This window comes from Sinocyclocheilus anshuiensis, unplaced genomic scaffold (genome assembly GCF_001515605.1).
Source record: "Sinocyclocheilus anshuiensis isolate Anshui unplaced genomic scaffold, SAMN03320099.WGS_v1.1 scaffold261, whole genome shotgun sequence".
Classification (NCBI taxonomy): Eukaryota; Metazoa; Chordata; class Actinopteri; order Cypriniformes; family Cyprinidae; genus Sinocyclocheilus; species Sinocyclocheilus anshuiensis.
Genome location: NW_015536515.1, coordinates 1,848,870 through 1,865,401, shown reverse-complemented (window position 1 = coordinate 1,865,401; position 16,532 = coordinate 1,848,870). Strand labels below are relative to the sequence as shown.

Sequence of the window (16,532 nt, the reverse complement as noted above, 5' to 3'; positions counted from 1 at the left end):
TGCCCATGTATATATACATATATATATATATATATATATATATATATATATATATATAAAATTGTTTTTTACACAAATTCTACCTGATAAAATACATATTTTATGGCATTTTATTAATTGTCCAGGTCTAGAAATTTTTTTTTACAAGACTGTGGTAATCCTGGTTGTTGAGGGGGTCAATAAAATAAGGGATATCTTGTTTTTTGTTGTTGTTGTTGTTTTAGCAACAATTGTTTATGTAATAGTTGTTTTGTCTCATATTAAATTAATTTAAGCCATATTGAGGCCTCCCTTAGAGGTTTGCTGAGGTCCCTGATCTATGCCTACTCATGTGAATTATTGAATCACTTTATTTATTTCTTTATTTTGTTTAGACCTTATATAAAGTTTAATTCATTAAAAATGTATTTGTACCACAGGCCAGCTGTTTCCCACATGAGCACTATAAACTTGCACTCATTGAACAACGGATCTAAAATCCAAATGCTTCACAAATACCTACTGTATAGATAGGCTTTGCATGCATGAATATCATTCCATTAGATAACACAATATCAAACCAAGTGGCATTTATATGAAAAAAGATAGCACAAGCACTTTTCAAATGAAACTATTCACAAAATAAGTTATAAATTATATAAAGGCTATAAATAATGGCGAAAAATGTTGAAAATACCACTTTGTGTTTCTAAAGCAAACTTGAGGTGAACTGACTTCATGCAGTTAAAAAAAATAGTGATCAGTTAATTAAATGTAAATGCAAAATGGCTTACTAAAAGAGAGCACAGTATCGTATGCTTGCAGATGAACGACACTGGATTTAATATTTTGTTATCTTATGCAATGATATTCAGACATTCTAGTGTGACTTAATTGACCAAATTATTTCTGGGGATGCTGTAACTTGCTTTCTAATAAATGTATTTATTATAATTTTTTTTTAAATTAATTTATTATTTTGAATCAATTTATTTTGACAAGGCAAAACAGTCTGGCATGATAAAAACACACTTTTTCTCTTTCTCGCTGATGTTTTTTGAAGCACTGCTCGTCTGATGGCGGTCAAGGTCAGGCCGTATGGCGGCTCCCAAAACATGCGTGATCATAAACATTTAGCGGCTTTGTAAGCTATCCATTAACTCACGGCTAATTTACTGACGAGTCTTATCTCCCAAAAAGAACAGACAATGGTTCAGTCTCTCTCTCAGTGCTGTGTGTCTATGACCATACAGCGCTTTTGCCCTTCACAGGCAGCTAAGCTCTCATCTGCCTTAAAACCAAACCCAGCATCTATAATTCATCTCTTGCTAAGCATGATCTGGGTGATATAAATGCTATTATTTAACTGGGTGGAAACGTGGAGCGCTTTGACAGAGGACTTCTGAGCTCTCCGCTAATGACCTAGCGCTGCTGTCAGAATCAATCCGGCCCGCTACCCACGCAAATGACAATGCACTGTGGAAGTGGACATAACGGTCATTTCTGTGGCCCGGAGCGCTGGCGCTGCCTGTGCTGACACCACTGGGACTGTAACACCCTCGGGCCAATAGAGAGGCTATTGGAGGAAGAGCAGGGTGCACAGAAAAAAGTCTTAAAGGTACAGTAACAATTTATTTACTGTTGCAAGAAATCTTGCAAAGTAAATATTCTCTGTTTTGATATTTACCTCTCTGTATTGGACCAGAAATGGGCCTTTTCTAAAAATATACAAATGATGTGAGTTGTGGCAGAAAAAGACACTATTGATATTACTGTGCCATGCCTTTAAATAGTAGTGAGAGAGTAGAGCGCCACAACAGCTGCCTTCACACAGACCTACATATTAAAGCAGCTAATTGATTATCTGAGTTGACAAAACTGGGTGCTCAATGTGTTCAAGCTTATTTGTGCACAAACAAAGAGGCACAGAGGGTTTTCTGTGCTGAAATCTGGTCACTGGGTCAGCTGGTTCACATAACAGCAAACCACGAAAAGAAACAATAAAAAAAATGTTTACTTTCAAAGTGTTTCAATTATACATATTTGTTAAGCTAACATACATTTTAAGAACTATTAAATTTTTTGCAAATGGCATTTGCAACACATTTTAATTCTATAACGTGATGCATTTCTGAATGAAATGTAGTGAAACATTAAGATTTTAGGACTCGATTTTATACAGCATGTCAGAATTTGACTGGAATTTGAAAATCAATATTAGTCAATCAATCAAAATCAATGATCAGAATCACTGGTTAAATTTTTTTTAAAGGTACAGTCACAGTTACTGTGTGAAATGCAAAAATCCAGTAATTTAAATAGAATCAACACAATTTGGAGTTTTCGATGAAAGTTGAGAGTTTACCAATAGAAAGCTGCATAGTTTAAAAGTGACTCCTGTGTGAGCAGTGCTTTTGACAATTGACAATGGACCCTTTTTTATGGAAGCCCATTTCCGCCACTGAATAAAAAATTTAAAAAAAGGTTATTGCGACTTATCTCTCAATTCAGATTTTTTTTCACAGAATTGTGAGATATAAACTCGCAATTGTGTTATAAAGTCAGAATTGCGAGATATAAGCTTACAATTGCGGGTTATAAAGTCACAATTGCGAGATAAAAACTAGCAATTCTGACTTTTTTTCACAATTGCGAGTTTCTATCTCGCAATTCTGACTTTATTACATGCAATTGCGAGTTAAAGTCCAATTTTGAGGGGGGGAAAAAGACTGATATGTTCTCAGAATTGCGAGTTTCTATCTCACAATTCTGACTATAACTCGCAATTGCGTGTAATAAAGTTAGAATTGCGAGATATAAACTCGCAATTCTGAGATAAAAAGTCAGAATTGTGAGTTTATATCTCACAATTATGACTTTTTAACTCGCAATTGTGAGTTTATCACGCAATTCTGAGAAGAAAAGTCAGAATTGTGAGTTTGTATCATGCTTTGATGAATCTTTAACAATTAAATTAGAAACATGAATTTAGAAAGGGCTGATTTTGATTTCATGTTGCTTTTGTTTACTTTAAAGTGCACCACTTTCACATAACCTTAAAAACAGTATACCAGTACATAAAGTCTGAATGTCATCAATTATTCATCTTCTAAACTCTTAAAAATAAAGGTTCTTTATTGGCATTGATGGTTCCATGAAGAACATTTAACATCCATGGAATCTTTCAAATCCACAAAAGTTTCTTTATAGTTGAAAAGGGTTATTTAGATTACTAAAAATGTTCTACACACTATGCTTTTTTTTTTTTTTAAGAACGGTTCACAGAAAGGTTCTTTGGGGAACCAAAAATGGCATCACTGTGAAAACCCTTTTTTTGAACCTTTAATTTTAAGAGTGCACTACACCTGCCACATGAAGATGCTCTTGCATCTTCTAGCCGATTATCTTGTATCTTGTTTAAAAGAGGCCAAGTCACCATTACTAGTTCAGAAAGAACACAGTGAAGTGATATGAAACTGTAATGTTATCAACAAACCTGGAGCTATTTCATATTTCAAAATGAACCAATGAGAAACCAATATCAACCAACCAGAATGAAGAACTCAATGCTGTCGTAAAACAAAACTATAATATCAGTCAAACAAAAAAGAACCAAAGACATACGAAATGAGAATCAGGGTACCTATGTAAAAGCACTTATGTTTGTGTGTGTATTATGCGAGCGTCTGTTTGCAGGTGAAGGCCGGTTAGCAGCTCTTCCCCCACATCCTCTTTATTAAACACTATCAAACACGGTTTAAGCTGTCTAAAGTTAGCCTCGGCGCTCAACAACTAATGACTGTCTTGCATCCATTATTAGTTCATTTTCTTCAGATCAGTCACCAGCCGAGCATGCTTTTTTAAAAATGTCATCCTAAAACTTTTTACAATCAATTAAGCTGAAGATTAATGGGGACAATTTTCCAGGAACAAGTCCTTCCTTGAAAAGGCCACGCCTCGACAGACTTCCAGCCTGGTATTGGTGTTAATTATAAATTTCCGCTTTGCTGTCACACACTTAACCTGTCGTAAGGGAACAGCGCTGGCAGTCCGGGGACCAGCGAACCGCTATTTAAATATTCCTAATCCGCTTTTGTGGACACAGGTGACTGATGTAAATTGTGCTTTCGTTCTGTGTCATTAAAACGAATTTGAAAGGACATCAGTGCTGTAGCTAAGCATGGATAAAAAAAGTTTTTTTCTACCCTGAGGTGAAATAAGAAAATCACCCCCCTTGAGCTTTCCTGAAACACTGGTAGACTGAGGAAGTGTCATCCTTCATTTGCTCACATGCTAAACAGCTTAGAGACACCACATCTATCCTGAGACAACAGACCTGTAATCTCTAAACACACACATTACTACATCTGTGACGGATTTCATTCATCCAGGTCATTGTAGAACGCCTGCTAGAATTTATTCATAAGCTACTGGATTTTGCTGTTCATCTTAAGTTACTTCTGAATATTTACGAACAACAGATTACTAAATGTCTGATGTCAAAGACGTCCAAGATGGGAAAACATAACTTTTCATGCTGCCTTCAAGTCCTCTTTGGAGTTCTGTACAACTAAAATCGTAATTACATTAAATTAACTTATTTTGGTCAGAATATAACAAGCATATTGGGCAATTTCATATTTTGGCTCTTTTTCACCTCTCTCTTGTAAAAGTGCTAGTAAAACAAAATGAAATGCACATTAAATTGTCATTTTTATGCTGCCACAGAAAATCTGGCAACTAGAATAGGTAATTTCTTGTATTTACTACAGTTATTCTTTATAAGCCATCCGCAAATGGCATATAAAATAATTTGCACAGTCTACATTAACTCACTGATTCAACTGAAATGTAAATGTGACCAGTAATATGTTTATTCATCTTGATTTGAAGGCAGTGTAAAAAACTTTTAGCAAAAAAATACCACAACCTTTATGAAAACAAAGTGTTTCCACAAACCCCTGTGACAAAAACAAAAAATTATGCAAGAAGAAAATCAGCTCATACAGATCTTTTTTTCTTGCTTTCTTAAATAAGAGAGGTACAGACATATTCATGATTACATTTCAACTTGTGTGCATTACATAATTTCCATATTAAATATGCATATTATGATCTTCATACCCAATGTTGATCTCAAGTTAGTCTCAAACCAAGAACATCAGGGTGTTTTGGATGAACAAAGACAGTTGAAAGAGTTCAAACCTTATCTTACCTGCAGGATGTGGCTGCCAAGGTGAGGCTCAAAGATCTCTGTGGCAACAGCGCTGGGGCTCCGCCTCCGCTGGGACCCGATAGCTGCGGAGAGAAGTACACAGCATGAGTACACTCGTGTCGGCATGCACACGCACGCACGCACGCTTCCACTTTAAATCCAAACTAACTTGGAAATGGAGTCCACCTGTGTGATTTTAAACAGATACGGTAAACTGTTGAACAAACACTTCCGCCCCAATAATACTAAGCCCCCGGTACTGTAAATACACAGATGCAAATCAAAGCCTCAGAACGGCTCCCTTCTGCATATTCAGCCGGGCTTGGCGCTACAAAGCCCGCTGTTTATAGCAGCACTAATATCGCCACATCCATTGAGCTGCAAAGCACCCGGAGAACAGTGCCCTCAGGGCATTTTTTCCAAGTTTCCAACTTTAAAGTCGACTCAGGCTCTGCTAAAAAATGGCCTGGGGTGATTTCAAACTTAACAGACCTTGTCCCACCAAGAGCTCATTATAGAGAATTTTATAACAAAGTGCTCTGTACTTAATTTTCCAAGCCTAGCCAGGCGTTCGGGTAATGTTGCTGAATTAAATGCAATTAATGATGTAATAAAGCACTGAACGGCCTTTAAGGATTCTCAAGGACCAGCAGCAAACAATGCTCTGCAATTCGGGGAGGGCGCAACGGGGACAGGAGGACGTCATGCCCCAGGTGAGCAGCATGAGAGGGGCCGAGACACAAATGAGAGGCCTCTGTCCTTCAGAGAGCCTCAAGCTGGGTAAACACACTTTTCCCCTCCGGTAATGCTTTCAGCAGTAAGCCCTGTGTCCGCCCCGGAGGAACGTTCGTGCCACAACATGAGCGGGAAGGGCAGCGGCAGCTGGAGGAGGGAGAGAGAGAGAGAGAGAGCCGGGTTCTCAGCTCTGTCCATGGAGTGCCGGGGTCAGTAGCCGCCACTGCGGGTGGAAACATAAACAATCCTGAGCTTGTGGGACTCGGACACAGCGGCTCGCAGCGCACAGCAGAGGGAGCTCTTACACCCTGAGGATCGCACAGAAAACATGCACACATACCTGCACATTAAACACAGCGTGACACACGCATTCATGCACATGCAATCAGCGCACACATGTGCTTAATAACACACTGGAGCTTTTGGGACAAACGGAAGTCTGTTTGATGTCAGTTTGGTATGAAAGATTTGGCAACACAAACAGGTCCAATATTGACACTTGGCAAAAAAACAAACGTGAATAAAACTGTAAATCAATGAATAAATAAAATGAACCTACAGTAGGTAAAATACATAGTAAAATTTGAATAGTAAGCACTATGAGTTTTTCCTCCCTCTAAAACTGTGGCAAACATGTGTAATATTATATATGTGTAATATAATAATAGATATGTGTAATATTCCTCATATTAAGCAATAAATAAAATAAAACAAAATAATGAAAAAGAAAAGAAAGAAAACAAGTGCCACACAACAGTAAAGACACAGTAAAATATACAAAATAAAATAAATTAAAATATAATATTAAATTATATTACAAAGAAAAGTCCCACACAATACAATAAAGACACCGTAAAGAATAAAATAAAATAAATAAAAAAACCTGAATTGAACCCAGTATGAACAAAGCATATAATGTGCTCTAGCAGCCATCTGAACCCAAAAACCAGCAGTCCAAGTAAGTCAATGAAGAATATACCAAAGTTAAGAGGTCACTTGACCAGCTTCAAATTACCCTCCTCCTCCTCTCTGTACTTAAAGACGACAGCTCTCATCACACAAGGATCCTCTCTTAAGACCACCGCATGGAAATCAGCCACACGTCCTCCAAATTCCTTGACCTTGAGGAGCTTTTCAAACTATAAACTCTGCGCTTAATATTTCATAATGAAAAATGGGAACATGTTGAACCACAGATGAGCTTATCGAAACAAAGTACAAACCAAGTCAGCTGAATCTTAAAGCCTAATCTGTGGCGTTTTAAAAAATTCTGTCACATGACGTCAAGGTTTCAACAGACTTCTCAACACCAACATGATGCATTTGAAAACCAATGCAGACAGATCCATGATTTTAAGACATTTATAGACAGCATAAAGCAGCAAGTGCATTGAAAATAGCAAATAAAGGCATCTTAAACGATTCTCATGTCCCCTGGTTTAACTACACTCAGTACTGTCCAACGACTGTGTCGCCATCCCTCTGCACGGCCGCTCGAGCAGCCAGAGAGATTAATATAATTGCATATTGATCTCAGGAATTATGCTCTATTAATCTGCTTAATTTTGCTCATGACGCAAATGATATATGAATAAAGAGCTTGCGGGAGCACAGAGGCAACACAATGTCTGTCCTGCCATGATTCTCCATAATACATCTCCTCTAGTTTAGCTCTCTGCCACGGCAGATTGAGCACATACAAATATATTACGCCAGAAACGCGAGCAAATACATCACGTCTGACCTAATAAGTCCCACACAATACAGTAACAGCGCTGTAAAATATACAGGGTTGGTGTATTGAGGACTGGTATATTGTCAAAGACATATAGGCTGATGCTATTTCATTCAGAGTATCGCCATCCCAAAAATGCAGTATCCTTGACGCCAATTCGTGAACATGCAAATGGACAGACCATGTCTGATATAGACTAATGGCATTTTATTATGAGACAATATTGTTTCCATTTGACACTTTCAATATGTAATGCTAGTCTTCAATACCCGCCACACCTCAAATAGCATTTGGTGCAAGACTGCAATAAATGCAATTTGTTACTCGCCGCAGTGGCAATTTCAAATCGCTTGCGCTATTAGAAAGTCAATTTAACTTTCACTTTTATAAGTCAACATTATTGCTATTGTTAATTTATTTCTCATTGAATTTGAAATTGGCAGCAAGGCATCAGACTGTCATTTTAAATCTGCAATAATTTCTCGTGAAGCTTAGACCTCTTATTCCCTAGTCCTGGATTATTGGAGCTAAATGGCGGTCCCTGGCTTCACCAACGGCTCAGGGGCAGGTACTGTTACACAAATTGCCAATTCAATTAACGGAATGTAGATGCTCAACTGGCAGCTGGCACGCAGGATGGCTATTTTGGCAAGTGTCAGGCCTAATTCATCAAGCTGTCAATGCTTTCGCGGTCGGAAGCCACGGACAACGTCAAAGCCGTGAACGGCACAATGGGAAGTCGCATAATCCGTCGAAACTCATCATGTGTTAAGGAATGCTAACCAGCCACACTGAATCCGCAGCGATCAGGCAAGGCCTTCAGGATCTAACCGGGACTGTGAATGTGTTTTCTGGGAACTAGGGAATATCAGTCAAGATAGTCACAAAAAAACAGTTCTTAGTTCTTAGAATCACAGGATTCAGACAGTAAATCTGTCCCTCGACACAATTCTTTTTGTACAGGCAATGTCTAATGTTTAACTAACTCAATTCACATGCAAAGAGGTTAGCCAATCATAATAGCTATAAAAAGTCATTTGCATACATAATTCTTACATTCACAGTAGAAAAACCAGCATGTTTACTTCAAGGGTGAGAAAGAGGGTGGAAAATATTCACATAAAACTACATTAAGACTTTTAAAATTGAAAAGAAAAGTGATCAAAAATAGTAGGATATGGCCCCTTTCAGGTAAAATCAACTCGTAGCCATTTTAACTTGCATAAATTGATGTATTTCTAGTTGATTAAAGGTATTTCATTAAAATGCATTACATTAAGGGTGTTTTCAAACTTGTAGTTAGTTCATTTTGTTCCAAAAAATAAAAATATATTATTACAATGTTGGAAAAAAAAAACATTGGAAAAAAGATTGGAAAAAAATATTAAGGTATTATGTTGTAAGATATTATATGATGGGTGTTTTCAGACTCATAGGTAGTTCAAAAAACTTTGAATATCATTTAAAGTGGACTTTAAAATTAAAAATAAAATAAATAAATGGTCAAAAATTGTGCAAAATGACCCATTTAAGTAAACTGTCCATTTTTACTTACATAAACGGATGCATTTCCAGTTGAAAAAAAAGATATTAAGGTATTACATTGCATTATATTATTTTAAGGGTGTGTTCAGACTTATATTTAGTTGAAGAAACTTTTACTACAATTAAAAGTGTACTTTAAAATTGAAAAAAAAAAGAAAAAAGAAAAAAAAAATACAATATAATAAAAGGATCAAAAGTTGTAGAATATGAATAATTAAAGTGAAAATAATTCACAGCCCTTTTTATTTGTCCATTTTTACGTGTCCAGTTGATTAAAGGTATTAAATTATAAGATATTGTATCAAGGGGGTTTTCAGACTTACAGTTAGTTTGTTTTGTTTCAAAAAGGGACTAAATTATTTTAATGTTGAATCAGAGGTGGTCTCAGGTTTGTTTTGGTGTGGATCCGAGTGTGATTTCTGAATTCAAATATGTTTAAAAAAAAACAAACTAAAGATCTGAATCAAATGCTCCAAACAAACAAGGTAAAAAATGCCCTAAATGAGAAAAAAAGGATAGTACTTAATTTTATCTTTCACAAATTAATTGATTCATGAAATGTACCGTTACATATCAGAATGAGTATGGTTGGAGGAGAGAAAATTAATAAATAAGAGGGATTCATAACGTCAAGTGAAAAGAAAACTCTAAGTTATTACACGCTAAAGAAAGATGAAAACAAACATTTTCTTTCAAATAAATCATGCACAATAAGACCAGGATACTACATGGGGACATTTCTAATAACGCTGATTTAAACTGAACAATGTCAGATTTCTCTCATGTTTCACCTGGTTCATTTGCTTCAACGTCTGCTCTCATTAAACAGGAGTGAGTCTCGTCACGCTGTAATTGATAAAGCTCAAGGTGATCTCCGATCAGGACTGAATGGCCCATCATGCACACACACCACAACATCTTGTGCACTTGTGTAGTTGCATGTAAAAGTGCTGTGAGTTAATGAAAAGATGAGACCGAACACAGCATGTCATTAGCTTATTCAGAAAATTACAGACTCTTCTTGTTTCACTGTTCAGTTGTCTTTGAACGCAGCAAAACGTCCCTCAAAGAGGAGGGCGGAAACCCAAGCCTGCATTTCAGATAGAAACTCTTCATCGCAAAAGAGCCACGCTGATATTCACGAGATTATAAACCAATACCACAATACTGAGAAATCAGGGCAAATGGAAATTAGAGTTCCACGTTTCACTGAATCCAAACCCTTCATCAAAGTCTGCATTAGGGGAATTCAATTACACTTCCAAGAGCTCAAATGTCTACATTTTCTTTTCAGAAAAGGTTCAGAAAATCACAACTTCAACTGTTTCAGGAACCAAATGGTCATGTGGCCATAAAATGAAATAAAAATTGTGCATTTCAGACATATTCATCATAAACGTTCAAGTTGGCAGAAATAAAACTCAAAGGTAACAAGAAAAAGTTATGTGTCAAATAATATGTCGAAACAGAGTTACTATCAGTGTTGGGCAGTAACGCATTACTTAGTAACGCGTTACTGGGTTTAAGTTTTCATGATGATGTGTTCAATAATCCATGCTCATCTTTTCTCCTCATTTATATCATCAAAATTTAAGCCGCTTCATTCTGCGCTAATGACGCCTCGCTCACCCGCTGTCTCTCTTTATCTGTAGCTCTGCTCCAAAACCTGCCCATATAGACAGATTTTAAAAGACCCTATGAAATCAAAAAAGAGCTTTTTGACTTTTAATCAATGTCTATTAATGATTAATGTCCTACACAACTTCCTGTTCAATGGGAAATATGTCAACACAAAAAAGCAAATTGCCCTTTAAAAAAAAAAAATAAATAAATAAATAAATATATATATATATACATATGCATAATATTACATAATAAATAGCAATTTTTCTTTGGTTCAAAAATATCTCATCAATTTGTCTTGGTCAGGATTATAAAATTATAACTTAATCTAAAATATAGAAAAAAAAAGCAGTACTTAATTATTGTAATATTTTGCTACTTCAATAAACACAATTTGTTTTATTTATACAAATTTACATGTATATTTCATTATATTTCATTAATACAATTAAATAATAAATAGCAATGGCTCTCAATAATGTCTTTGTTTTGTCATAACTTAATTAAAAATATAAAAATGAGCAGCAGTATATAAGTATTTTAATATTTTGCTTAAAAAGTATATAAGAACTCTTGATTGATGAACTGATTGATGAGTTGTTTGATGAGAAATGAATCATTAAACCAGTTTTGTTTGACTGATTCATAGAAAAGAATTAACCAATTCACTATAAGCTGAGTTTCATTACAGCAAAGAAATCTACAAAATGTAATAATTTAGAATGAATGAATGAGTATATATATACTTTTGTTCATGCTATTTTGGTTGATGTATCTGATATTTTTATATGGTTAAATATGAAAAATATACTCTCATGATAATGCCCCTAAAATTCAAACGTTCTGAATAGTCCAGGTGATCTACAACTCAAAATCTGTTTATCTGCATAATTAGCTCTGAAACAGGTAGCCATAAGTTCGATGCATTACAGAGTGAGTTGTGCATCCAAATCTCCCAAACCCATTCACTATTCTCAGTGTGACTGGTATTATCTCTGTGCCTAAAACACACGTACGGCGCGAACGCACGCGGCACAAGTGGAAATCTCCATCTCAGTTGCTACGGAGATGCTAGATTACACCTTGAAGAGGCGCTCAGTGAGGAATAATTTCCTATGGAAAGCTTGTAGAGGCTCTGAAGTCCTCGCTGAAGTGATTTGGTATTTTATCATTGTGCTATTTCCTCTCATCACGAGCAGAAACAACTGTGTCAGATACGGAGATAAGAGGGCCGGGGGAGCGCGGGACACAAGCTCTCCAGCTGACAAGCACTGTCCACTCACGATCCATATCAAAACCGACGGTGAGCGAAACAGAGCGTCATCACACTCACAGCTCGCATTATCCTCAAAGCAGAGCCATTTCAAGAACAAAAGCCATTCATTTTCACCGCTGCGGCAAAAAAATGGCAGTAAAACACAGTGAACATACACCTGCTGTTTTAACTGGAAAACCTTGAGAACGCTGAATCATTTGACAGAGTGACTAAAGATAATGGTTAAAGACAAAACCTAAACCACACTGTGATTTTAAAGCCTGTCACCTGTCAATGCATTTCTGTCAAGTCATTCACAAACATTCCTGCTGAAAAAAACTACTTAAACCACTGAAAAGTGGCCAAAACCCCTCTAAAACCAGCCAACGGACCAGCCTGACCAGGCTTGGAGACCAGTTAAGACCAGCAGGCCTGGTTTTCATATATGCAATTAATCAAATTATTTGCATAGACATGAATATTTGCTGAGAAAAGTCCCTAAATGAAGATACTTATATTACTTATTGGACCAAAAGACAGTATACAGAATCTCTTGGATTACAATTTGCAACTTTGTTAAAGCTTTTTTTTTTCATAATCATCCATCAAACTGCCGTAACTTTTTTCCACCTCTAAAACAACTTCCTTTTTTTTCTAGTGTAATCAAGGCCACATGGGTGGAGAAAAATAATTAGAGCTGTCAATCAATTAAAAGTATTAAAAAAATTAATTACATGACAAGCTGAATAATTAATCAAATTAACTGCATATATGAATATTTGCTGAGAAAAGACCTTAAATGAAGATAATTCTACTTTTAATTTTTAAATCAAATTTAAATCATCATAATTAAATCGGGTAAATTCAATATTTTTGTAAATTTTTTAATACTTATTTTTATTTTTCATATATATATTTCATTAATCATAAAAAAAGTAATAATTCAATTAATAAAACAGCTTTAAAATTACATTAACCAATAATATCAATCCAATGATAATATATAATTATATAATTTTAATGTATAGAATAATAAAAAATATATATGTATAACAATATGTAATATTATATATACATATAAGTATTAGTAAAACTAAAAAAAGATAAATAATAAAAAATAAAAAAATATATTTTCATGTGATTTCAGTTGAAATTGTACTGACCCAAACTATTATTTTACATACATTTATCTAAGTGGGAAACATATTTGATGTGGGTTATACTTCAATAAAACATAAGTAATAACTCTAAGTTTCCTAAGGTATGAACAATCAACACCTGAGAAAAAGAAAAAAAAATCACAAAGAACAGAAAGGAAATGACAGTGTAAGTAGACAGAGGATAGACTGGGCAGATCGGCCTTACAGCAGAATGATGCCTGAAAGGGGTGGATAATCGCTGTGTGCCATCAACAGAAGGTGAGCAGAAACGAGACTCAGGCGTCACGCTATTGAATCTATAACATAGATGATTACAGACACATTCAGACTGCACAGAACAATCTGTAATGCCACGGCAACCAGAGTAGTCGTAGAAACAGATCAGACAAAAGAGAGAGAGAAAAAGAGAGGTGTAGAGGTGGAAGACTGTACATGAGCCGCGGTGCTCAGACATTGAAAGGCTGATGTTTCAGGCTGCCAAACAACATAATGAGTCGTTGAGGCAGAAAAATATTAGCACCAGGGGAATATTTGGAACGTCTCTGGGAGAGAGTAATTAGGAGCTAACCCACAATGACATGATCCAGTGAGGAGAAGAGAAAGAGAGAAGGAGAGAGACAGAGAGAGGTACTGTATCTGAGCCCCAGATTATAGTGATGAACAGCGCTTTATGTCATGATGCTCACATGGAGGCTTACAAGCTCATATAGGATGAATGAAACTGACCCAGACGGTCTTCCGTAATACTACACTCAAATAGACATCTGATAAAAAACAACAACAACTACATCTAATTGTAATAAAAGCATTTAAAAGAGCATATAAATCAGGCCATATGTGACCCTGGACCACAAAACCAGTCATAAGGGTAAATTTTTTGAAATTGAGATTTATACATCATCTGAAAGCTGAATAAATAAGCTTTCCATCGACGTATGGTCATTGTTAGGATATGACAATATTTGGTCGAGATACAACTATTTGAAAATATGGAATCTGAGGGTGCAAAAAAAATCAAAATATTGAGAAAATCGCCTATAAAGCTGTCCAAATGAAGCCCTTAGCAATGCATATTACTAATCAAATATTAAGTTTTGACATATTTACGGTAGGAAATTTGCAACATGGATCATGATCTTTACTTAATAAGCTAATGATTTTTGGCATAAAAGAAAAATCGATCATTTTGACCCATTCAATTTATTTTTAGCTATTGCTACAAATAGAACTGTGCAACTTATGACTGGTTTTGTGGTCCAGGGTCACATATGTGTAAAAGGCAGAAAAATTTGCACAGTAAGATCAACTGAAATCAAGAACAATAGATAAGACAGACAGACAGACAGACAGATAGACAGATAGACAGATAGATAGATAGATGCTTTTTGCCTAAAAAGACAAATTCTGCCATTGAAACAATACACTAATATTTGTGCAAGATTGCTACTGAGGTAAACTCATCTTGTTTTAAAATGTTTAGATATTTCTATTGGAAAACAAGATCAAGATACCAAGAGTAAGAACAGCATTTTTGCTGTGTAAGACCACTATGAAACAACCTTTTCATTTAGAGTTAATGTGTATCTGTTTGCTCTGTTGCTATGGTCCAAAGCCTTCTGTTTACTGCCTTCATAGACAACTGCCTTGTAAGACAACATCCTAACTGAAATGGAACCTCAAAAGTGACTGATCTGGAACACTACATAGACAACAACTCCACACACACATCACACAAATACAGCATCTTATGTAAAGCTGACTTCTACTAAAAATTAATTCCAATAGAGTTTTCCATTAGCATGTTGCTAAGCTAATCACACAATCCTCTAAAGAGAAAACAAAACCAGCACTAGCAATTTGGTGCATATTAGTACCTATGTATTATGTAGTACCTACAGGGTGCATATTAGTACTTGAAGTGTGCATATTAATACCTAAAAGGTACATATTAGTACCTGAAGGGTGCATATTAACACCTAAAAGGTAGAGTGCATATTAGTAACTAAAGGGTGCATATTAGCCTACTGTACAGCTTACTGTAAAAGTGTGCTTGTAATACTCAAAATGCTGTCTAGTTAGGCAGCTCACTAGGTTGTGGACAGTTTCTGTACCTGTGGAAGGAGCAGCAGAGTAAAAAAGCAGCAATAAAAGTAAGCGGCAGTCAAAGGGGCCGGTATTTGTGTTCATGTCCAGGTAGACTCGGAGCACGTCAGGTGCACCTCTGGGATAGTACCTGCACGTAAAAATTAATGAACACTGCGCTCCTCGCAGCACTGCTTCACCAAATTGCATTTTCAGCCTCACAACTCCGGGACATGCTGGGTGGTTTGATGCTTTCCCAGCTATCCATCTTTCTGCAGAGCCAATTCTCATTTAAACCTAATTAGGGGCCTGAAATTAACATTATGCATTAGATAAAGCATTGGAAAAGTAGAACTATCCTCAGAGCACGACAGAGAAAAATGGGGGGAGGGGAATATAAAGGGAGGGAGAGAGGGAGGTGGTAAGAATTAATTACTAGCCATTAGGGTACAAGTCATCTCATTGCAAACGTTGAGTTAAATGGAGGAATTAGTTCCTCCGTTGTGTTAAATACTCTGCGCTGATTTAGTACGCTACAAGTAGTTCATTACGCAGAGGTCAGCGTGGAGCTAGAGGTGAACATGAATATTGCTCAGAACAGGTCTGTTTCAACAAATATTAAAAGGGAAAAACCAAGGATGTTTCTTACTATGTAGAAATATTCACAAAGCTCCCTCAGCATTTATCAAAATTAACCTGCAAAATTCAGAAATCACTGAGCAGTTGCATAAAACGCTTTATCTAATTTAAGTTTTGTAGATATTTTTTTCTTTAAGATTGGTTATAACTTTAAGTCAGTTATATAAAAGCGTAGATTAGTCTACACTAGTAGACATGTTTGTGTTAGACAAAGTGGCCAGTACACTAAAGTCAACAAGAAACTATGTTCAAAAACAAATTTACATCTATAATGTGATGGATTTCTATGTGAAATATATGCAATGCACACACACAAATGTTGGGTGGGATTTAATTTAGCCATCCAGTAATATTTTGATCATGAAACGGGATATTCAATACCAGAATCGAGTACTTTGACCTGCAATTTGAGTTTGCTAAATACAATGCAAAAATATAAGCTATTTGTTAACATCATCTAATAATGTTATCCTGGGGTTATTATTTAAAATCTTTTATTATTTATTTATATTTTTGTTATTATTATATAAATATATATATATATATATATATATATATATATAT

General features: G+C 35.7%; 1 protein-coding gene across 1 annotated transcript in view; it reads right to left on the bottom strand.

The window, feature by feature from the left end:
* LOC107693056 (neuronal PAS domain-containing protein 3-like) overlaps window positions 1–16,532 on the bottom strand; it is a 322,349-nt gene that overhangs the window by 167,228 nt on the left and 138,589 nt on the right. The window contains exon 4 of the mRNA XM_016492306.1: window positions 5,195–5,277. Within this exon, the coding sequence (XP_016347792.1) occupies window positions 5,195–5,277 (83 nt within the window). The remainder of the gene's footprint in view (window positions 1–5,194; window positions 5,278–16,532) is intronic.